The sequence below is a fragment of the Melanostigma gelatinosum genome (assembly GCF_949748355.1).
Source record: "Melanostigma gelatinosum genome assembly, chromosome: 18".
NCBI lineage: Eukaryota > Metazoa > Chordata > Actinopteri > Perciformes > Zoarcidae > Melanostigma > Melanostigma gelatinosum.
Genome location: NC_136651.1, coordinates 19,556,708 through 19,580,731, shown reverse-complemented (window position 1 = coordinate 19,580,731; position 24,024 = coordinate 19,556,708). Strand labels below are relative to the sequence as shown.

Sequence of the window (24,024 nt, the reverse complement as noted above, 5' to 3'; positions counted from 1 at the left end):
AACTCCTGCTCCTCATTCTTCCCTCCAAACACATACAGCTGTCAACCAGAAGACAACAAAAGTTTTATATTATAAGACGTGACAATGGAACAAATGATGCACCTTTTTAAATAATTAGCGGCGCACTGACGTGGCTGTGGAGGATGAAGGCGCTGTGTCCGTGGCGTCGGGCCGGAGGAATTCCAACGTACAGAGGAACCTTCCACTTCATCTTAGCTGGAGGGAAACCACGTGACATATATGAAAAGAGCATAAGTCAATCCTTTGACTTTCTTCAGAATAACTCCTGTTGGCATTCGTCGGCGTCTCACTCACAGATACTCAGTTTATGGATTTCATTGGAAGGCGTCACCGTGCCGTCCTCATTTGTGCTTTTGCCGCCAAACAGGTAGATGTCCTCCATGGGATGAAACACAGTGAAAAATGACATTCATCATAATCAAAACAAACACCAACAATGAAGACAGAATCCATCAATGGGAGCTACTTATATTGATGTATACGACATGTCTTCCTCTCTGACTTCTTGATCTGACCGCTCTGAAGAGGTGAACCATTCAGGAAGCTCAGACACCAGTTCAATCAGCTCCTGAACCCTTTCCCTCGCCGTAGTTTAACCATGGCGACAAGTGTGTGTGTGTGTGTGTGTGTACTTTATCATGGTGTGCAGTCAGTGTTTGTCCGCTGCAGGCTGCCGGTGATTCTCCCTTCACCTCCCACTTCAGCCACTGTAAGTTCTCTAAAAAACAAACGGGTGGAACTCAAAGGTGAGTCTATGATCTGTGGAGACCTCAAGTGAGACTGTTTAATGTCAGGGTGTGTAAAACCTTTAAAGAAATACACTCTGTATGGAAGTCCAGGACTGACTACTGACGTAAAATCACATCATTCATTACAATATATATTATATTCCATTTAAATTCTACTTTTAAAATATACTGTAGATTTTATGAGCAATATTGATTTCAAGTCAAAAGCATTTGTACTTGGAAGTATAATCTCGAGACCTTTAGAATGCACTTTAGTTATAACTGGCAGATGAGGTGCGACCTGAACGAATACAAAACACCGACAATCACTCCCATTTTAGTTTCTATATGTTTCTGAATCAGAGTTCATTACCTGTGTTGAGAACATGGAAGTCTTTACAGAAGTCTCCACCTGCTTCATGACCTCCGGACATGAACACCTGATCTCCCACCAGAGCAAAACTCTGACCCCACCTACACACATACAAGAAACACACGAATGCTGAAGTTATCGTCAGTGTGTGTCAGCGTTGATACGACGTTAAAACCCCAGAGCATTTTCATATTCTCCAATAAAACATTCCTGCCATGAATCCTCCCTCAGTGAAACTAGTAATAAGCGTCTTACAGGGCAGGAGGCTGCGATCCGCTCGTTTTCACCGGCGTCCAGGTGAGAGACGCTGAAACAGAGCAGAGAGAAAACACGCTCACACCAACGCCGTGTCCAGCTCTCTATACCACCAAGACATGAACAACCAGAAGTACGCTCCTTTAATGAAGATGAGGATGATGACGTATGGACCTGTGTTGAAGACCATGAGGTCGTCGGTTGGATTCCCTCCCAGAATGCCTCCGTACACGTAGATGTTGTCTCCCACGGCAGCAGCGCTGTGTCTGAGGCTTCTGAGGGCCACGCCCCCGACCGATAAGCAATCCCAAGTCAGAGACACTGTTAGAAAGTGGAAACACCGTCACATTGCTGTTCGGCTTTATTTGAATGTAACACTGAAGCAACGACAAACATAAAGCATGAGCACAGACCGAGCTGGACGTGTGTCCTCTTTGTCCCCGCATGCTGTGACGTCCTCACCTATATCAAAGCTGAAGACTCCCGGGAGACACTCGGTGGCGTCGGGGCTGGACGCTCCTCCAAACAGGTACAGCTTTCCTTTCACAACACTGCGGAGGAAAGAAGATGAAGCTGACAATAGGTCGGTTCTGCTGCTCAGGACTACAAGCTGTCAGTGCTGGAGTTTACCAAAGAGTGTGTCCTGCTCTGGCTGAGGGAACTTCTCCGCTCTGAGGAATCTCCTCCCACGACACATCATCAGGAGAAACTACAAACAACAACAAAGTCTCTGGTCACTAGTTCTTCTATTTCTATTGTTCTGTGTATGTTCTGTGTTCTGTGCGTCTTCATTTGTACCTGTTAGCATGTAGAAGTCGCTGAAGTAAACAGTGACGTCCTCCTAAATAAATGAGAAGAAATGTAGCAGACCATCACGTCCACATTTCATGATTCAACCATGTTTTGTTCTTATATGTAAAACAGGCTGTTCGTGACATCTCCTTGAATTAAAAACATAAAATGAAACAGTCACCTCTTGGTCGATGCTGGAGGCTCCTCCGGACAGAAAGGCGACGTGTCCTGCCACAGCTAAAGCGTGGCCGTGTCTGTGACACCACACATTGGACAACACAAAGGTGTCAATCTAACAATGCGCAAACCACCCAAGAAACATCTTTCACTTTCATCTCACACCACTCCACTTAAAGCCTTAAAGGAGTTTACGTCATCACATGGCTCAAAAGCATCCTGCAGAGTGGATGAACCATCAGAATATGATTAGACTGCCATACACTTTAAAAATCATGAGACCCACCTGGGACTTGGGGCTTCTCCCCTCACCTCTTTCTCCAGCCAGTGACCGCTGGCTAAAGCCATCTTGTTGGTTTGACTGCTTGGTTTTGTTTCATTGAAGCCGCTCTGAGCCACAGAAGAGTGTCCGACAGCTGTCTCTGTCTCTGAGTGTCAGCTTACAGGTAACAACATACACTCACCTCTGCAGGTGCCCTGTTGCCCAGCAACGCGTCCGAAACACACTGCCCACCGGAGCAGGTCAGCATTTAATAGGACGGAGTGAGAACACTGAGAAAAGAGGAAAATCAATCTTGGTTGCTGTCATTGTTGCTTTGACAGAAGAAAAAGAATGTATTCACAGTAAAAGTATACACAAGTATTATCAGCTTCGCGTCGTAAACGTATCCCAGTAAAAGTACATATGCATCATCAGCTTCATGTACCACATTAGGCCTACACGTGTAGCATGGTATAATGTCGCCTACATATGATAAGTGGGCTACAGAGCAGAGACTAATAATGACACAATCAGTTTTATAATAGTTCAGGACTTTAAAGCTGCTGTGCTGTAAAGCAGAAGTTTATACATAGATGAATAGATTCAAGGTTTTGAATCCATGGCGGTCTAGTGGCTGTTACGGTTGCACAGCAAGTGGCCGGGGTTCGATTCCCGGGCTAGACGGGCCTTCCCCGTGTCAGTGTGGGGTTCTCTCTGGGGTTCTCCGGCTTCCTTCCTCAGTCCAAAGAGATGCAGCCTATAGGTTCATTGATGACTCTAAATTGCCCGTAGGCGTGAATGTCAGCGTGAATGGTTTTCTGTGGTATGGTAGTCTGGTGACATGTCCAGGATGTACCCTGCCTTCGCACCAAAGTCAGCTGGGATCAGCTTCAGATAATGGATGGAATGATCCCCTACTTAGCCTGTCCATCTCATGTGGACTGTGGACACGGACACCATGATGCTCTCATCTCTGTTGACACTGTCTCACATCTGATTTGTTTCTTCAAATATGATCACAGCTCATTACTGCCTCTGAGGCTTGTATTACTGCTCATATGGCTGTCTCACTATTCACAGCACTTTAAACCTATTATTATTAATACTATCATTATGATTAGCGTATTAGTAACCATTGTTCTCACTGGGTAGCATGAGGCAATGTAAATGTAAAAAGCAGGGGCTTTATTTCCCACCCAGACCTTTAAAAACATAATGACCTTGTTTTCATTTCCACTGCATGCTTGCCTCTCCTGTGACCTCATCAGGATTAAGCAGAGGTTTACAAAAAAGGTGACATCATTATAATATTATTCTTATTGTCAATGAACTGAAACTGGCAACTGAAATGTTTCTAGAATCAAACGCTGATCTCTAAAACGTCTCGTTCAGCGTCTGATTCTCTGCCTATTGATGATGTAAGTCGACTGGTCACGTTCCCCACCGTCACCACTCTTTTTTTGTATCATGTTTTATTCATATACACGCGCACGCTCATGCAACCAACAACCTCAGCCGCCGACACGTGATATACACGGCCTGTTAAGCTCCGTGTGCCACTGTCAAACCAATCGGAATACAGTTTATTTTTCAAAATAAAAAACATAGTTTGACAATTTCGGAAACACACATTTTTAGAGCAATGGTAATGTACTTGATATGAATGAAAGGCGTGTTTTAATAGGGTTCATATTTGTTACAGTAAAAAAATGATTTCAGTCGGGAGTACTTTAGGCATATTCTTTTACGTAGCACTTTTATTGTGAGAGCAATATCTTATTTCCGGTCTGGTACTCGTTCAGTCTGCCCACTTTGAGATAACGAGCCGATCCCGGGGCTCCTGGACCTGCAGACTCCTTCGTGTTGTCATTCCGTTAATTGACCTTATCTATAGCTACTATTCATGTTCTCGGGTTTATAAATCAAACGCACCCTGCACGTGTATGTTTGCTGTAACGTTCAGGCCAAGAACCGGTTAAGGGCTTAAAAAACTCGCAACAATCCAACCGGACCGCATTTGCAGTCGGTGAGACGGGAAGTAGAGCGATTTGACTTTCAAAATAAATATTAATGTTAAGAAAAGAGGGGGAAACGAAGGATAAGGTTAATACTAGTTATCAGGTAGTAGTCGATTAGTTGCGTATCACTTACGATTATAGTCAGTGAATATAAATACATCCCTGAATTTTGGACCACATACACATTCGTCTAACTGTTAACAAAAATGTGTTCAACACAATTCTGTGATGTAACCTGTGACTTGTACTTTTAGTCTTTACAAACCCGTTAATGCGTTCATAAAAAATATAAAAAATCCCTTAGCAGATTACAATCCATTAATTTAGGCTACTAAGCAACTTGATTTAGATTCTGATGAAGATTCAGAGGTACATTTATCATGTATTACTTTAGGCCAGGGGTCTTCAACGTTTTTCAGGCCAAGGACCCCCAAACTGATAGAGAGATGGAGCAGGGACCCCCGACTATATATGTTGTATAAAATTGTGTTTTATATTAAACTGGGCCTAGTGCCATGTATAAACATACCTCTTTGTTGTGCATTCAACAGTAAGCTATTCAACTAATACACAGGTTCATATATTCATGTCTTTATTTTAAACATGTGCAAGGTACAGTGAGTAGGGTGGCCGTGCCACTGCCTTTCATAAACACACCTTGTCAGCTGATACCAATGCCAACATCAACATTGTCTGTCAATAGCATGATAATCATGCATACAAGCTATTCAAATTGATGTTTTCATTTTAAACATAAATGTGGAAACTAAAATGAGTGATGGCCTATTAGTGCCACTGCCATGCTGTTATCTTGCATACAATACTGAACGATTCAAATAATGGACGGATTCATGTTAAGAGAAAAAAAAAATTGTCTAATCAACCAAAAATGTCGCGGACCCCCTGCAGTACCTCCGCGGACCCCTGTTGAAGACCTCTACTTTAAGCGATTGTTTTGCTCTTCCACAGAGTCAGTTGATTACCACAGAGAAATATTGAGGGAAACTGCAAAATAGGTAGGCTATATTCAATTTTAGAAATGCTTGGAGATGTTGGCCTCCTGATTGCAAATTTGGATTTTATGAATTTGGAATTTGGTCAAAATAAGTTCAATTAGGCGTGTAAAACAAATGGCGCTTTTAATTAGAAAAGACGCTCAACACAAACCGGAAACACTGTCATATTTGTGTCCAACTTGATGGTGTGAGTGAGCGCGTACAGGCGAACTGCGGACTGACCTGTCGGCGGATCTAAAGCGAGACATTGTGGACAATAACGCCATCTCAACACGGTTAATATTACTCTTATCTACCGTTAGCTCGGTTTAGCCTCTTCGGGGCCACATAAGGACGAACCCTGGAAGAACCCGGAGAACCGCGGATATCTACGCGGCATGGATGCTTCGTGACCCACGGCAGGTGTGAAGAGATGCCGGGGGAGCAGCCTGCGGGGACCGGGCAGGTGGTGCTCGTTAAGAAGATCATCATGAAGGACGGAGCTGCGGTGGGTGGATATGAACTGCCATTTTATTCATATTATATTAATTACCCATCAACCTGTACGGCTAGTTTATCCTACATTAATCCAGGAGATGTTACATATATATATAATTCTGTAGCCTGTTATTATGTCCATACATTTAACTTAGAATAAGATGTAATCTCTGTTAAAATCTGTTAAAAATCTGTTAAAAACGGCAACAAAAAACGGTCAGTGTGCGTATGACATAACAGGATATTAAAACATATGACGTATGGCTCCTTTATAAATTCAGTGGTCATTTAAAAAGCAGACGACACAAATAACCATAAATAGCATCACTTCACATTAAGATGCTCGAAACAGCCCCAAAAATAATCTCCATTGACGGTAGACACAATGTTCGAGATGATCAAATGAATGGGACACTACAGAGAATATGATGGTCCAAAATGGCTGTGTTTTATCGGATGGAGATAAGTGTGTGTGCGTGCGTGCGTGCGTGCGCGGGTTTAATGTGGCCCACAGACAGCTCAGCTTAGTGTGAGGATGATGGTCGGGATGGATCCGTTATCTGTTACGTAACAGCCTGAGATACAGCGAGGCCTCATCAAACCCTCCCCTGCCTCCACGGCTCCGTCAGCGTCCATGAGAACAATTTCATTATTTTAACACCACCCATGAAACAATAAATTAAGAAAAACGTAGTTTGCATTTAACTTAAACAGAGACGTGGTATTAAAATGACATTGTGTCTCAAATATGGCATATTGTGTTGTTACCACCACGTCTGGCAAAAACAGTGTGTGGTTCTTGCTGCTTTTTGACATCATTTTAATATAACAGGAGACATCCTGATTGGCTCTTTTTTTCTCTCTTTTTTTCTATTACAATTTCCAGGCTTTGCATTGATTGAACAATAATGGGTCCATCGGAAAAATGAATGAATGAAAATATTTGTCAGTTGCAGCAAGGCAAGAAATAAGATTATAAAACATATAGAGGCCTAATATTATACCTAAATGGACTATACTCTAAATATACACCAGGTAGAGCTGAAACATACAGTAGTGATTGTTTATTTATTATATATATATTTAATCCGATCAAATTTTATCATTGATAATCATTGAAGTCATTTTTATGCAAAACAATTGCATTAAAAATCTCTGCACTTCTGAAAAGCAAAGATTTACAGATTTTCTTTTCTGTTGTAATATAAATATATGAATAGTTTTAAATTAAAATGGGGGGGGGGGGGGGGGGGAGTAACATCAGCTACGTCACAACCTACATGGTAACGTCAGCTACGTCATAGCCTCCAGGGTAACATCAGCTACGTCATAGCCTACAGGGTAACTTCAGCTACGTCAGAGCCTACAGGGTAACTTCAGCTACGTCAGAGCCTACAGGGTAACTTCAGCTACGTCAGAGCCTCCAGGGTAACATCAGCTACGTCATAGCCTACAGGGTAACTTCAGCTACGTCAGAGCCTACAGGGTAACTTCAGCTACGTCAGAGCCTACAGGGTAACATCAGCTACGTCATAGCCTACAGGGTAACTTCAGCTACGTCAGAGCCTACAGGGTAACTTCAGCTACGTCAGAGCCTACAGGGTAACTTCAGCTACGTCATAGCCTACAGGGTAACTTCAGCTACGTCATAGCCTACAGGGTAACTTCAGCTACGTCAGAGCCTACAGGGTAACATCAGCTACGTCAGAGCCTACAGGGTAACATCAGCTACGTCATAGCCTACAGGGTAACATCAGCGACGTCATAGCCTACATGGTAACGTCAGCTACGTCATAGCCTCCAACATAACCTCAGCTACGTCACAGCGTACAGGGTAACTTCAGCTACGTCATAGCCTCCAGGGTAACTTCAGCTACGTCATAGCCTCCAGGGTAACCTCAGCTACGTCATAGCCTCCAGGGTAACATCAGCTACGTCAGAGCCTACAGGGTAACATCAGCTACGTCATAGCCTCCAGGGTAACCTCAGCTACGTCATAGCCTCCAGGGTAACCTCAGCTACGTCATAGCCTCCAGGGTAACATCAGCTACGTCAGAGCCTCCAGGGTAACCTCAGCTACGTCATAGCCTCCAGGGTAACATCAGCTACGTCAGAGCCTACAGGGTAACATCAGCTACGTCAGAGCCTACAACATAACCTCAGCTACGTCACAGCGCACAGGGTAACTTCAGCTACGTCATAGCCTACAGGGTAACTTCAGTTATGTCATAGCCTCCAGGGTAACATCAGCTACGTCATAGCCTCCAGGGTAACATCAGCTACGTCAGAGCCTACAGGGTAACATCAGCTACGTCAGAGCCTACAACATAACCTCAGCTATGTCACAGCGTACAGGGTAACTTCAGCTACGTCATAGCCTCCAACATAACCTCAGCTACGTCACAGCGTACAGGGTAACTTCAGCTACGTCATAGCCTACAGGGTAATGTCAGCTACGTCATAGCCTCCAGGGTAACATCAGCTACGTCATAGCCTACAGGGTAACTTCAGCTACGTCAGAGCCTACAGGGTAACTTCAGCTACGTCAGAGCCTACAGGGTAACATCAGCTACGTCATAGCCTACAGGGTAACTTCAGCTACGTCAGAGCCTACAGGGTAACTTCAGCTACGTCAGAGCCTACAGGGTAACATCAGCTACGTCATAGCCTCCAACATAACCTCAGCTACGTCATAGCCTCCAACATAACCTCAGCTACGTCACAGCGTACAGGGTAACTTCAGCTACGTCATAGCCTCCAACATAACCTCAGCTACGTCACAGCGTACAGGGTAACTTCAGCTACGTCATAGCCTCCAACATAACCTCAGCTACGTCACAGCGTACAGGGTAACTTCAGCTACGTCATAGCCTACAGGGTAACTTCAGCTACGTCATAGCCTCCAGGGTAACATCAGCTACGTCATAGCCTACAGGGTAACTTCAGCTACGTCAGAGCCTACAGGGTAACTTCAGCTACGTCAGAGCCTACAGGGTAACATCAGCTACGTCATAGCCTCCAGGGTAACATCAGCTACGTCACAGCCTACAGGGTAACTTCAGCTACGTCAGAGCCTACAGGGTAACATCAGCTACGTCATAGCCTCCAACATAACCTCAGCTACGTCACAACATACAGGGTAACTTCAGCTACGTCATAGCCTCCAACATAACCTCAGCTACGTCACAGCGTACAGGGTAACTTCAGCTACGTCATAGCCTCCAACATAACCTCAGCTACGTCACAGCGTACAGGGTAACTTCAGCTACGTCATAGCCTACAGGGTAACTTCAGCTACGTCAGAGCCTATAGGGTAACTTCAGCTACGTCATAGCCTCCAGGGTAACATCAGCTACGTCATAGCCTACAGGGTAACTTCAGCTACGTCAGAGCCTACAGGGTAACTTCAGCTACGTCAGAGCCTACAGGGTAACATCAGCTACGTCATAGCCTACAGGGTAACTTCAGCTACGTCATAGCCTCCAACATAACCTCAGCTACGTCACAGCGTACAGGGTAACTTCAGCTACGTCAGAGCCTACAGGGTAACTTCAGCTACGTCAGAGCCTACAGGGTAACATCAGCTACGTCAGACCCTACCAGGGTAACTTCAGCTACGTCAGAGCCTCCAGGGTAACATCAGCTACGTCATAGCCTACAGGGTAACTTCAGCTACGTCAGAGCCTACAGGGTAACTTCAGCTACGTCAGAGCCTACAGGGTAACTTCAGCTACGTCATAGCCTACAGGGTAACATCAGCTACGTCATAGCCTACAGGGTAACTTCAGCTACGTCAGAGCCTACAGGGTAACTTCAGCTACGTCAGAGCCTACAGGGTAACTTCAGCTACGTCATAGCCTACAGGGTAACTTCAGCTACGTCATAGCCTACAGGGTAACTTCAGCTACGTCAGAGCCTACAGGGTAACATCAGCTACGTCAGAGCCTACAGGGTAACATCAGCTACGTCATAGCCTACAGGGTAACATCAGCGACGTCATAGCCTACATGGTAACGTCAGCTACGTCATAGCCTCCAACATAACCTCAGCTACGTCACAGCGTACAGGGTAACTTCAGCTACGTCATAGCCTCCAGGGTAACTTCAGCTACGTCATAGCCTCCAGGGTAACCTCAGCTACGTCATAGCCTCCAGGGTAACATCAGCTACGTCAGAGCCTACAGGGTAACATCAGCTACGTCATAGCCTCCAGGGTAACCTCAGCTACGTCATAGCCTCCAGGGTAACCTCAGCTACGTCATAGCCTCCAGGGTAACATCAGCTACGTCAGAGCCTCCAGGGTAACCTCAGCTACGTCATAGCCTCCAGGGTAACATCAGCTACGTCAGAGCCTACAGGGTAACATCAGCTACGTCAGAGCCTACAACATAACCTCAGCTACGTCACAGCGCACAGGGTAACTTCAGCTACGTCATAGCCTACAGGGTAACTTCAGTTATGTCATAGCCTCCAGGGTAACATCAGCTACGTCATAGCCTCCAGGGTAACATCAGCTACGTCAGAGCCTACAGGGTAACATCAGCTACGTCAGAGCCTACAACATAACCTCAGCTATGTCACAGCGTACAGGGTAACTTCAGCTACGTCATAGCCTCCAACATAACCTCAGCTACGTCACAGCGTACAGGGTAACTTCAGGTACGTCATAGCCTACAGGGTAATGTCAGCTACGTCATAGCCTCCAGGGTAACATCAGCTACGTCATAGCCTACAGGGTAACTTCAGCTACGTCAGAGCCTACAGGGTAACTTCAGCTACGTCAGAGCCTACAGGGTAACATCAGCTACGTCATAGCCTACAGGGTAACTTCAGCTACGTCAGAGCCTACAGGGTAACTTCAGCTACGTCAGAGCCTACAGGGTAACATCAGCTACGTCATAGCCTCCAACATAACCTCAGCTACGTCATAGCCTCCAACATAACCTCAGCTACGTCACAGCGTACAGGGTAACTTCAGCTACGTCATAGCCTCCAACATAACCTCAGCTACGTCACAGCGTACAGGGTAACTTCAGCTACGTCATAGCCTCCAACATAACCTCAGCTACGTCACAGCGTACAGGGTAACTTCAGCTACGTCATAGCCTACAGGGTAACTTCAGCTACGTCATAGCCTCCAGGGTAACATCAGCTACGTCATAGCCTACAGGGTAACTTCAGCTACGTCAGAGCCTACAGGGTAACTTCAGCTACGTCAGAGCCTACAGGGTAACATCAGCTACGTCATAGCCTCCAGGGTAACATCAGCTACGTCACAGCCTACAGGGTAACTTCAGCTACGTCAGAGCCTACAGGGTAACATCAGCTACGTCATAGCCTCCAACATAACCTCAGCTACGTCACAGCATACAGGGTAACTTCAGCTACGTCATAGCCTCCAACATAACCTCAGCTACGTCACAGCGTACAGGGTAACTTCAGCTACGTCATAGCCTCCAACATAACCTCAGCTACGTCACAGCGTACAGGGTAACTTCAGCTACGTCATAGCCTACAGGGTAACTTCAGCTACGTCAGAGCCTATAGGGTAACTTCAGCTACGTCATAGCCTCCAGGGTAACATCAGCTACGTCATAGCCTACAGGGTAACTTCAGCTACGTCAGAGCCTACAGGGTAACTTCAGCTACGTCAGAGCCTACAGGGTAACATCAGCTACGTCATAGCCTACAGGGTAACTTCAGCTACGTCATAGCCTCCAACATAACCTCAGCTACGTCACAGCGTACAGGGTAACTTCAGCTACGTCAGAGCCTACAGGGTAACTTCAGCTACGTCAGAGCCTACAGGGTAACATCAGCTACGTCAGACCCTACCAGGGTAACTTCAGCTACGTCAGAGCCTCCAGGGTAACTTCAGGTATGTCGATCATGGGATCACTGAAGTCAGGGTTCATCCTCTTGGAACAATAAATAAGTGCACAACATTTCATGGCAATCTATCCAATAGCTGCAGAAATGACGCAAATCCTCACATTGGAGAAGCTGGAAAATGACGATTTTTATTAGTATTCCTACAAATTACAAGAGATTCATCAATTAGTAAAATTGTAGGTGACTGATATTCTGTCCATGAATGTTTCACTGATCATCACAACAGTGGACAATAACAAATGCATCACTTGCTGTTCTTTCGTTCACAGAAGGAGATCCATCATTCACCATTTTCTTTAGATCAGGATTATTTAGACAAGTCATTGTGTTGGAATGTTTTTTAAATTGAAATAAATAAAAGGTGTCAGCTGTGTGGAGGTATCAAATGCAACCAGAAAATCAAGATATATAACGGAGATCTTCATCCCACTAATGAACTTCCTCTCAACAGGAGAGCGGCAAAGAATAACTCATTATCTAAAATATCACACAGCCTGAATCTGTGTTAGTGGAAGCTGTAACTATTCAGGCTAAAGATAGTAAATATCCACATGACCACCTGAATCCTGTGGATCCATGTCGGTGCGCTGACAATCATTTCCTGTGTGGTGCTCCACTTTAATACTATTTCAATCAGCCAAAATGTTTAACTGTGTTAGAAAATGTGTTTATTTCCTAACCTGCTCTTTCATACACAGTTGCCTGTAAACCTGCATGTTTTATATGTATTTCTGTGTGTTTATTAGACTTGTTTAAACAATGATCTTTTGCTTGAAACTGAATGAATGTTGAGTCTAACCCTTTCACAATATTGAAGTTTGCTTGTTAGTGCTCTGGGTTTGATTTCTGGATGACACTGCCTGTTAAAGCCATACAACACTGTGGCTGATATAAATTTCCGAGTAAAAATGTTGTACTCATAAATATTCCTCCCAGGTACAATGCACATTAAGTCTGAGTCATATTCTCACTGGTCAGCAATGGCCCCTATAGCGATGATGACGATATTTCGCTTTTTATGCTTTTTGACAAAAGAATTGAAAGTTTTGAGACAACAAGAGGACGGGGAGTTTCAGGGACTGACATTGTGTTTTTTTTTATCTGTAACAAGGATTAATAAAACAATTCATGCACATCCTACAATATCCATTATTCAGTCTGATACCACCTTTCTTTAGGCTGCATGGAAATAACCGCGTCTTTTAAAGTCCTCCCACTCAGCCGGCTTTTCGGGTCCAAGCCGAGGGAACCGTTAGGATGTCATTGTGATGTCATCAGGAGGAAAAATAAAATAGTCCATACAGACGAACGACTGAAACCATGATGATGTAAGAAATTTGAGCAAAAACCGGGGTGTTTAGTAGATATAATAAAAGTGTTTAATAATTCATAATTATGAATTCATAATTAGTCATAAACATGTGTATTGGGAATGCATAATTAAGATAAACATAAAGTGTTGTAGGATTAGGAGCTAATAAGACATGAAGCTTCTGCCAAATTGCAGAAGTTTAGCTTTCATACTGAAGGATTATCATAGAAGGGAGTAAGTCATAACTGACAGGATTTGAATGTGTTAGCTGCTCAGGGAGAGAGAGATGTGGAGACAGGCGTTTACTGAGGTGTGTAGAGAAGTTAGCTAATAAAAATTGAGATAGACGGAAGGGGAGGAGTCGCGAACGAATATGAGGGGGGGATATAGAAAAGAGTTTTTCTCTTCTGTTAGTTAGGGTCCTGGGGAAGACGTGTTCTCCTGGGACTGGGAAGAGTTTTTTCCAAAGTGGGTTAATAGTGTAATATTTCATGAGATTAATGTACACCATTGCATAACTGTAATTGCAACAGCAGGATTAAAATCCTTTTTGACGGTAAACCAGTTTCGGTAACGTTTTTAGCGGCGTGTGACTGAAAAGCTATCAGTCCACGTGTGCTGGCCTGCTTCACTCTCATCGTGAGGAGATTTTTCCCTCCACAATGATAAACTGATCGGCGTGTGTAAAATAGGTGGAGTGGCCCTTTAGTTGAAATGTGTCATGTGTTTCAGCTCCAGCAGGGCATCGGCAGGCCCAGTGTGTATCACGCCGTGGTGGTGATCTTCCTGGAGTTCTTCGCCTGGGGATTGCTCACCACGCCCATGCTCACTGTGAGTACCACTGCGTGGTGAAGGGGGGGTACACTGAGTACAGTGCCTTTATTATAGTAACTGATTCGTCCAGGTACAACAGACTGTCTCTGATAGTCATCCATGCAGCCACAGGTACAGAGGTAACTGTCGTTTGGAGTTGGGGGTGTCACTGCACTGAGCCCACAGGGGGATAGCAGTATTTATTTTTGACCATTTTCTTTGCTTTAACTGTGAAAACTGCTAGTTTTAGTGATCATCGTTGTTGTGGCTTCTCTTCGTAGGTTTTACACGAAACGTTTCCCCAGCACACGTTCCTGATGAACGGCCTCATTCAGGGCGTGAAGGTAAGAACTTCAACACTTACTCATACTGTAGATACCGATACATTTTAAAAGAGAACTTTAGAGACACTTCAGTTGGCGATGATTGTTTACTTTGCCACTGACTCCGCCTCTCCACGTCAAGGGTCTGCTGTCCTTCATGTCTGCTCCTCTGATCGGCGCGTTGTCGGACGTGTGGGGCAGGCGGACCTTCCTCCTGGTCACCGTCTTCTTCACCTGCGCTCCGATCCCTCTGATGAGGCTCAGCCCCTGGTAGGACCCGCTGTTATCATGATCAATGTCAGAGTGAGATAGAGGTACAGTAGAGCTGTGAAGTCAAAGGGAGACACGTGGAGAGCCATAGAGGCGTGTTATGAACTTGGACATCAGAGTTCTAATGAGGAAGTGACTTTAACTTGCGTTCTTTCTAATGGCCACCAGGGGGCGACTCCTCCGGTTGTATAGAAGTCTATGAGAAAATGACTCTACTTCTCTCTTGATTTATTCCCTCAGTAAACATTGTAAACATGAGTTTATGTCTCAATCTCTAGTTTCAAGTCTTCTTCAATACAACATGATGTTCATTTAGTACATTATGGTCCATTTAGAGTCAAACAGACCATAAAGCAAGAGTATGCTTGAGAGTGGGCTTACTGTGATTGACAGGTCGCTACCACGGCGTTTTCGTCTGCGGACTTTAACCCTTTCACAGTGTGTTTTCAGTTCAGGACATTTTTGTTGTGTAAAAAATGTCTTATTCAGCATTCGTTTGTACTTAGCTCCGCCCTCGTTTCAGTTCCGGTTGCAAAAAACAAAGATGGCGATGGCAGAGTTAGATTAATTTATTCAAGTTGATTTAAAGCAACTGAGTGTAGAATTTAAAAGCAATATATTATTGATAGCTATGTTTTCGCTTTAGTGTGTAAACACCTGAATCCTACACACGGCTCCTTTAATTTAAAATAACTAAAGCTAATTGAATCAGATGAATCACTTCATTCAAATTAAGGATTAAAAAAAGATTTGACGGTGGTGATATATGAATGTGAACCAAAAGAAAGACATTGGGTACAGCGCTAGCATGGCCCAACATGGATGTTGGATGCTCAACGTCAGGCTCACAGTTCATCCCAAAGGGGTTGGATGAGGTAGGGGTCAAGTTATTCTGTGCAGGCCAGTGAAGTTCCTCCACGCTGGAGGAACCCTTTCTTTTCTGGCTGAGGTGTAGAACTTGGTGCAGAAGTACAAGTTCTCTCTTGCACTGTTAAGCGTTTCTCCCTGACCCTCTCTGTAGGTGGTACTTCGCCATGATCTCCATGTCTGGAGCTTTCTCTGTCACCTTCTCCGTCATCTTCGCCTACGTGGCCGATGTGACGGATGAGAGAGAGAGGAGCACAGCCTACGGCCTGGTAAGGACTCCCGTGTGGTGTGTTGTCAAACTAAATGTATACATCTTAAAAGATGAGCCTGTTTCTGTCCAGTGCTTTGAAAGCCTGTTTAAAGGCTGAAGCCTGCACGCTGCAAAAAAACTGATTGAACAGTTTCATTTTTCGTTTTCACTGCAGACCAACGCAGAAGGTGGCGTACTGTACCCTGCATAACTTCTTCGTCAGTCGTGTGTTGTTTCAACGACAGCCTTTGTGTTCGTTGCCGATTAGCAAATGTTAGCATGCTACTGTAGCACGCTAAACTTAACATGCTAAACATAATACCCGCTAAACATCAGCATATTTGAACATTTCCTCGAGGGAACATAAGTCCTAACCCCCGAAGCGTATTAGCATTCTGACATTAGCATTTAGCTCAAAGCACTGCCTTATAGCTGCTAGCTTGGCTATTTAAACTTTTTTGATTGACAAGGTTAGACGATGTGTTTACGAACTGGATCACATTCTACAGTTTTCATCAGCCTCTGTCATGATTGTAATGATATGGAGCTCTGTCTACGTCGCAGAAAAAAACGCTAAAATTTGGCTTCAACAAATGAAGCGCAGCCTTTACTGTGTTTTTCCGGCATTTGACATCCATCGTCCCTCTCTGTCTCCCCCCCCCCCCTCCTTGACCCCTAGGTGTCAGCTACTTTCGCAGCCAGCCTGGTAACGAGTCCGGCCATCGGGGCGTACCTGTCGGCCTGGTACGGGGACAACCTGGTGGTCCTGGTGGCCACGGTGGTCGCCCTGGCCGACATCTGCTTCATCCTGCTGGCCGTGCCCGAGTCTCTGCCGGACAAGATGAGGCTCAACACCTGGGGGGCGCCCATATCCTGGGAGCAGGCTGATCCCTTCACCGTCAGTAACCAACAGCTTACGATACAGCATCTGATTGGTTGATTTGTTGTGTTTTAAAATGATACAGTGGACGTGAGTCCGATTTCATTCCACAGACTGTAACCTTGACTCTCTCTCCTTCAGTCTCTGAGGAAGGTGGGTCAGGACCCGACAGTCTTACTGATCTGCATCACTGTGTTCCTGTCTTACCTGCCGGAGGCCGGACAGTACTCCAGCTTCTTCCTCTACCTGAGACAGGTGAGACGCTCTGCTGCCTAATGCAGTGTTTTCTTAAGAACACTAGCATTACTGCAAGCACGAACAATATTGATGCCAATAAGTGTGAAATTAAAAGATTTTTGTGGCACTTGCGTTATTTGTTTGCACCAATTATTGGGACATAACATCAACAATAGTTTTAATTTGAACTGAACTAAGGTATGTCAAATACTTACTCAGAGATAGAATGCGTTATTAAACTTAAACATAAGAAAGTTGCCTGGTAAGGTCAGTGTACACACTTTAACACAACTTTTCAACCGCAAAACTCCCTCAATGTGGAAAACAGCTCTGCTGTGGTGGACAACCGTAACATTTTGTTCAATAAGCTTTCCATGAGTTTTGATAATTCTGGTTGAAATCATCTTCCTGGTAAAGCTCAGACCTGCAAGTTGCATGTCGTTCGAAATCCACATTGCACTGGTGCACGCCGGCCAAGCCTTTTATGAACGTCCTCTACACGCGTGCTGAAATGTCCGTGTGTACGGCAGAAAGAGTTTAACGTTGTGTCGTTGTGTGCATGAAGTCAGTTTAACAACGGGCTCTTTAGAAAGTAGCAAATAAACAAATGTCTGTCTGTCTGTCTGTCCCTCCAGGTCATAAACTTCTCCTCCACCACCATCGCTGTGTTTATTGGAGTGGTGGGCATTCTGTCCATCGTAGCACAGGTAACACACACACACACACACACTGCAGAGCGTGAAGAGGATAAACCCCATTCACACTCAGCATTTCTAGTGTCACAAATCTGGACTTAATTTAGATGTCATTTTATCCAACTTTACTTACATGTAGCGATATAAAGTATGCGTCTTCATTCGTCTCATTACAATTCTACGAGCATCTGTCTGCACTGTCTTCTGTTGCAATACATGCAACAGAAGAATAACTCTGCACGTTAGCAGTTTAGATAACAGAAAGACTGTTTCGCTAGTGACACATGAAGGACGTGTGATCTGAATGTTTTCGATGAATATATAACATGTGACAAACCACTTATATGAAAAGTGTCATCACATGTGCTCATACTAGCAGCTTTTACTACTTTGTAATGAATTATACATGTTTCTTACATAAGTACAAGGCTTGTACAAAATATCTGTAAGAATCCGCTCCTCTCCCTCCTCAGACTCTCCTCCTCACACTGCTGATGAGGACTCTGGGTAATAAAAACACCGTTCTGTTGGGGTTGGGCTTCCAGATCCTTCAGCTGGCCTGGTACGGCTTCGGATCAGAGCCATGGTGAGATCGGATGCTAACCCCCCACTCTAATGTCATCAAGAAGCCAAATAGAGCGACTCGAGTTGTATATTAAATAGAGGACATGGTTCGGAATCTGACGTGATCAGTACAGATACCTAATATCCTGAATGAATTGTTTATTGGCCCTGACCGGATAATCAGACTGATGTTTTCGTTGATTGACATGTTTGTCTGTGGAGGAGTGACGTAGTGACGCCGTATACGTCTCTGTTAGCGGCAGCAACCTGTCAATCACAGTAAGCCCGCCCTAAAGCATCCTCTGCTTTATGGCCTGTTTCCTGTTTGACTCTAAATCAGACCTGAGCATTGCGAGCTGTTGCCGTCCGGCCCGCGGGGGGTCATTGGGAAATTAGGAATAAAACGTAAATAAGTGTACATCATGCACAGAATATAGCTGCATTGCTTTTATTTTGAAGGCGACTTTTGTTTTTTGTTTTCTTCTCAATTTACGTATGTTAATGAACGTATGTGAGCAGCAGCGTCACTGCAATGTGTTGCCACTGAGCTTACGGGAGATGTGAGTTTGCTGTTAGCCCTCAAAAATGTGTTAGAAAAGAGACTGACACAGTGTAGAACTTTTAACAAAATATGGACTTTAAGTATTTCTTTACTGAAGTCAAAGGTAAAGCCGTGTGCTTAGTTTGTGGAGAACAAGTTGCAGTGTTGAAGGATTACAATGTGAATCGTCATTACGAGAGGAAACACGCGGAGAAATACGAAAGATTGAAGCCGATGTCAGATGGACGAAATCACAAAAAGATCAGACATATACACTTTTAACTGTGTGTGTGTGTGTGTGTGTGTGTGTGTGTGTGTGTGTGTGTGTGTGTGTGTGTGTGTGTGTGTGTGTGTGTGTGTGTGTGTGTGTGTGTGTGTGTGTGTGTGTGTGTGTGTGTGTGTGTGTGTGTGTGTGTGTCAACAGGATGATCTGGGCAGCTGGTGCTGTAGCAGCAATGTCCTCCATCACCTTCCCAGCTGTCTCTGCTCTGGTGTCACAGTCTGCTGATCCTGATAAACAAGGTGACAAGAAAATATCTGCTCTCCTCTCCTCTGTCTCCTACCCTGTCCTCTGTCTCCTACCCTGTCCTGGCTCATCTCCTCTCCTCTGTCTCCTACCCTGTCCTCTGGCTCATCTCCTCTCCTCTGTCTCCTACCCTGTCCTCTGTCTCATCTCCTCTCCTATGTCTCCTACCCTGTCCTCTGTCTCATCTCCTCTCCTATGTCTCCTACCCTGTCCTCTGTCTCATCTCCTCTCCTATGTCTCCTACCCTGTCCTCTGTCTCATCTCCTCTCCTCTGTCTCCTACCCTGTCCTCTGTCTCATCTTCTCTCCTATGTCTCCTACCCTGTCCTCTGTCTCCTACCCTGTCCTCTGTCTCCTACCCTGTCCTCTGTCTCATCTCCTCTCCTCTGTCTCCTACCCTGTCCTCTGTCTCATCTCCTCTCCTCTGTCTCCTACCCTGTCCTCTGTCTCATCTCCTCTCCTATGTCTCCTACCCTGTCCTCTGTCTCATCTCCTCTCCTATGTCTCCTACCCTGTCCTCTGTCTCATCTCCTCTCCTATGTCTCCTACCCTGTCCTCTGTCTCATCTCCTCTCCTATGTCTCCTACCCTGTCCTCTGTCTCATCTCCTCTCCTCTGTCTCCTACCCTGTCCTCTGTCTCATCTTCTCTCCTATGTCTCCTACCCTGTCCTCTGTCTCCTACCCTGTCCTCTGTCTCATCTCCTCTCCTCTGTCTCCTACCCTGTCCTCTGTCTCATCTCCTCTCCTATGTCTCCTACCCTGTCCTCTGTCTCATCTCCTCTCCTATGTCTCCTACCCTGTCCTCTGTCTCATCTCCTCTCCTCTGTCTCCTACCCTGTCCTCTGTCTCATCTCCTCTCCTCTGTCTCCTACCCTGTCCTCTGTCTCATCTCCTCTCCTATGTCTCCTACCCTGTCCTCTGTATCCTACCCTGTCCTCTGGCTCATCTCCTCTCCTCTGTCTCCTACCCTGTCCTCTGTCTCATCTCCTCTCCTATGTCTCCTACCCTGTCCTCTGTCTCATCTCCTCTCCTATGTCTCCTACCCTGTCCTCTGTCTCATCTCCTCTCCTATGTCTCCTACCCTGTCCTCTGTCTCATCTCCTCTCCTCTGTCTCCTACCCTGTCCTCTGTCTCATCTTCTCTCCTATGTCTCCTACCCTGTCCTCTGTCTCATCTCCTCTCCTATGTCTCCTACCCTGTCCTCTGTCTCATCTCCTCTCCTATGTCTCCTACCCTGTCCTCTGTCTCATCTCCTCTCCTATGTCTCCTACCCTGTCCTCTGTCTCATCTCCTCTCCTCTGTCTCCTACCCTGTCCTCTGTCTCATCTCCTCTCCTATGTCTCCTACCCTGTCCTCTGTCTCATCTCCTCTCCTATGTCTCCTACCCTGTCCTCTGTCTCATCTCCTCTCCTATGTCTCCTACCCTGTCCTCTGTCTCATCTCCTCTCCTATGTCTCCTACCCTGTCCTCTGTCTCATCTCCTCTCCTCTGTCTCCTACCCTGTCCTCTGTCTCATCTCCTCTCCTCTGTCTCCTACCCTGTCCTCTGTCTCATCTCCTCTCCTATGTCTCCTACCCTGTCCTCTGTATCCTACCCTGTCCTCTGGCTCATCTCCTCTCCTATGTCTCCTACCCTGTCCTCTGTCTCATCTCCTCTCCTATGTCTCCTACCCTGTCCTCTGTCTCATCTCCTCTCCTCTGTCTCCTACCCTGTCCTCTGTCTCATCTCCTCTCCTATGTCTCCTACCCTGTCCTCTGTCTCATCTCCTCTCCTATATCTCCTACCCTGTCCTGTCTCATCTCAGATCAATAGATCAGTGTGTTATTATGGATTTCTCTGATGGACCTTTGTATTACTAAACCAGGCAGTGAAATAAATCCCCTGGCAGCTAAGTGCATCATGAGATATATGACATGAGATATGTCAGCAGCAGCATGTCTCCAATGACATGCTGACAGCAACGACCCCCGTCCTCCCCCTGCAGGTGTGGTCCAGGGCATGATCACAGGGATCAGAGGTCTGTGTAACGGTCTGGGTCCGGCTTTGTACGGATTCATCTTCTTCCTCTTCAATGTGGAGCTCAACACCCTGGACCCAATCCAGGGAGAATTCAACGTGGACCCCCTTCCAGTGCAAAGCCCCGCTGAGGTATAGTACACACTGATGTACACACCAACCCTCTGCACCGGAGCTTCACTACCTTTCTAGCTGATATTCGCTCTAAATAGTTTGAGAGTGGTCTCTATAGAGGCCGATCGCAGCAGCAGATGAGATGACCCCTCAACTGAATTGAAACGTTTACGATACTCTGAACGCCCACGTTAAATGAACATACACACCGTAAATGAACCGAAAGACCGACGTCCTGCAGCTTCGTCTGCTGAATGAGCGACGAACCTTCAGTTTGCATGTTTAATGGAGAAAATAAGAGCAGAATTGCGATCTGCTTTAGTCCGCTGTGCTCCAGATCAGATTGGAGGAAATAAAACTTTTCTCTTGTTTCTCTCTCTCTCAGCGAGGCCTCATCCCCGGCCCTCCCTTCCTGTTGGGGGCGTGCAGCGTAGTGTTCGCCTTCATCGTCGCCCTCTTCATCCCCGAGAAACCCTCCCGCTTCTCCTCCTCCGCCTCCCACCTGTCCCTCGGCGACAAGCCCCAGCTGGACAGCAAAGAGTCCATGTCCTCGCTGGCCGGCGTCCACATTAACACGCCCCTCCCGGGCAGCGACGAGGAGGCCCCGCCTGCCGCCAGCGACGAGGACTTCGAGCCGCTGCTGCAGGACAGCGTGGTTTGATGGAGGGCGGGGCCTCCCATCGCGGCTCGACCGATCGGCATTCCGTGCTGAACCAGTGACACGTTTTCTTTGCTGCAGGGCAGAACTAGGTGTACTTTTTTTTTGTCAGAAGATGGCGATTGGCAGCAAGAAAGCTCCAATGGCCGTTTGCTTTCGTAGCCAGGAGGCGGTGCTACTTCAGCCACCAGGAGCAGAGGATGTAACATCTTGTGAGTGACCAATGGGGATGTTTCTTTCACAAGGGGGCGGGAGCAAAGAGCCGCTAATAAGATGTCGTCCTACAGTTTGACAGAAGAGACCAAGACGAGGATTTGACTGCCAGAAAGTGGCCGGGGCCCGCCAGGGGACAGTGCGGTTCAAAGGGAAACCATCGTTTGATTGACAAGAGGAGGGACCAATCACGGGAGTGGCCAGGTTTGGGATACGCCCACATAAGATGAGAAAAATAAATATTTTCTGAGGTTTTAACGGAAGTGTTATTGTTCATCTGTCAGCTTGAAGTCGTTGATTCGTTTTTTAAAATGATAAACAAGAAAAGGTGTTTTTTACCTGCAGCTGTATCATCTTGAAGCCGTATTTTAATGCCGTGGTTTATTTCTTATCGGTTATTGTAAAAAGTCAAACATGTCTGCAACGTATTTACAGCAGCCAAAAACATCAGTGTTGATTTATACTTATTTTGTTTTTATTACATTTTTTTTGAAGACGTTTTTGTTCCAGTTTTGTTTTCTTTTTTTGGCGGGGTGAAGGTATTCTTTTTAAGTGGACAGTATCTCTACCTGCTTAGAGCTAGCGATCGCTAACAAGGTGTGAATGTGACGAGCTGATGAAACCCAACGCATCACAGTATCAACGTCTTTCTGTTCCTTTGACCAACAGAACACCTCCCTGGGTAGATTTCACTTTCACACCTTTTTGTCACTCAGCGTGTCATTTTTTTTTTTGCTCTCACTCAGATTTGCTCACCTTGTATCACGTTTTATTTTTGGCATCACATTCACTTTATGAATGCTGCTGGCTGCTGGCAGTGGGAGGAACCTCACAGCTGCAACTTCATCTTCAGCCGTCTGAGCAGCAACGTGTTGGAGCCTCATGATTTACGGCTACACTTTGGTTCTATTCATCATTTCTGAACACAAAATATAATCTGAAATTTACAAATTAGATACTAGAAAGAAACTAGATTCTCAGATTTAGTCCAACAATAGCTGCTTCTGTCATGTTAAGTGGCGTACACTGTCGTACATTTTTCAATATTTAATGACAATATTTAATATTTTCATTGTGACACCAAATGTATGAAAATCCTGTATTTTCAGCCCGGTCTCATTCCCAGTGCATCTATCAGCTGTCATCTATTAATCGCCAACTATTCTGACGATGGATTCATTATTTGGAGTCATTTTTTGGGGGGAAACGTTTCTTTACTCCTCTGTGACAGTTAACTGGATATTTTTGAGTTTTGCACAAAACAAGACAGTTGAGGACGGACTCTTGGGCTTTAGGAAACACTGATCAACATTTTCACAATTTTCTGACATATTATAGACCCCCCCCCCCCCAAAAAACATAATCTATAAATGAATCGACAGTGAAAGTAATTGTGAGCTGCAGCCCTGATAAAGTACGAAACGTACGCTACTACCTAACAAACGTAGTTCTAGCCTTTTGGTAAACCTCACCAAGTAGTTTTGTTGCCGAAACCTAAACCTGACACCCAGGGGTGCTGACCAAACGTCGGTACCGAGCGCTTTGTGTTGTACACACCGCATTTGGAGGTACTATGACACAAAGTTGCTCTCTAAATGCACTTTAAATGTCACCATGTGTAGTTTGCACAACGTGTGCATCCTCCAGTATTGTGATCCCATAACCTACTGGTTGTATCGCACATCACTCAGCTTTTCATGGTGTCCTGCTTCCATCTAGTGGCTCTCCAGAATGTA

At 45.5% G+C, this 24,024-nt stretch overlaps 2 protein-coding genes across 2 annotated transcripts in view; one reads left to right on the top strand and one right to left on the bottom strand.

Moving 5' to 3' along the window:
- Nucleotides 1–2,694, bottom strand: part of LOC306792716 (uncharacterized protein) — a gene marked incomplete at both ends in the record, with an annotated part of 5,251 nt that extends 2,557 nt beyond the window's left edge. The window contains 12 exons of the mRNA XM_079290001.1: nt 1–38; nt 131–216; nt 316–397; nt 654–739; nt 1,123–1,223; nt 1,378–1,429; nt 1,552–1,698; nt 1,840–1,928; nt 2,008–2,086; nt 2,176–2,218; nt 2,351–2,423; nt 2,633–2,694. The exon at nt 1–38 is cut by the window's left edge and continues 50 nt beyond it. Of these exons, the coding sequence (XP_079146127.1) occupies nt 1–38; nt 131–216; nt 316–397; nt 654–739; nt 1,123–1,223; nt 1,378–1,429; nt 1,552–1,698; nt 1,840–1,928; nt 2,008–2,086; nt 2,176–2,218; nt 2,351–2,423; nt 2,633–2,694 (938 nt within the window). The remainder of the gene's footprint in view (nt 39–130; nt 217–315; nt 398–653; nt 740–1,122; nt 1,224–1,377; nt 1,430–1,551; nt 1,699–1,839; nt 1,929–2,007; nt 2,087–2,175; nt 2,219–2,350; nt 2,424–2,632) is intronic.
- A 3,309-nt stretch (nt 2,695–6,003) lies between these two features.
- On the top strand, nt 6,004–22,078 carry mfsd14ba (major facilitator superfamily domain containing 14Ba; the record flags this gene model as incomplete). Its single annotated transcript, XM_079289229.1, has 12 exons — nt 6,004–6,129; nt 14,055–14,153; nt 14,417–14,479; nt 14,601–14,728; nt 15,750–15,864; nt 16,525–16,743; nt 16,867–16,980; nt 17,598–17,669; nt 18,131–18,243; nt 19,187–19,284; nt 21,272–21,435; nt 21,803–22,078. Exons 1-12 carry the CDS (start codon nt 6,055–6,057, stop codon nt 22,076–22,078), a joined length of 1,536 nt encoding a protein of 511 aa, XP_079145355.1. The 5' UTR covers nt 6,004–6,054.
- Between the last annotated feature and the right edge of the window lie 1,946 nt (nt 22,079–24,024).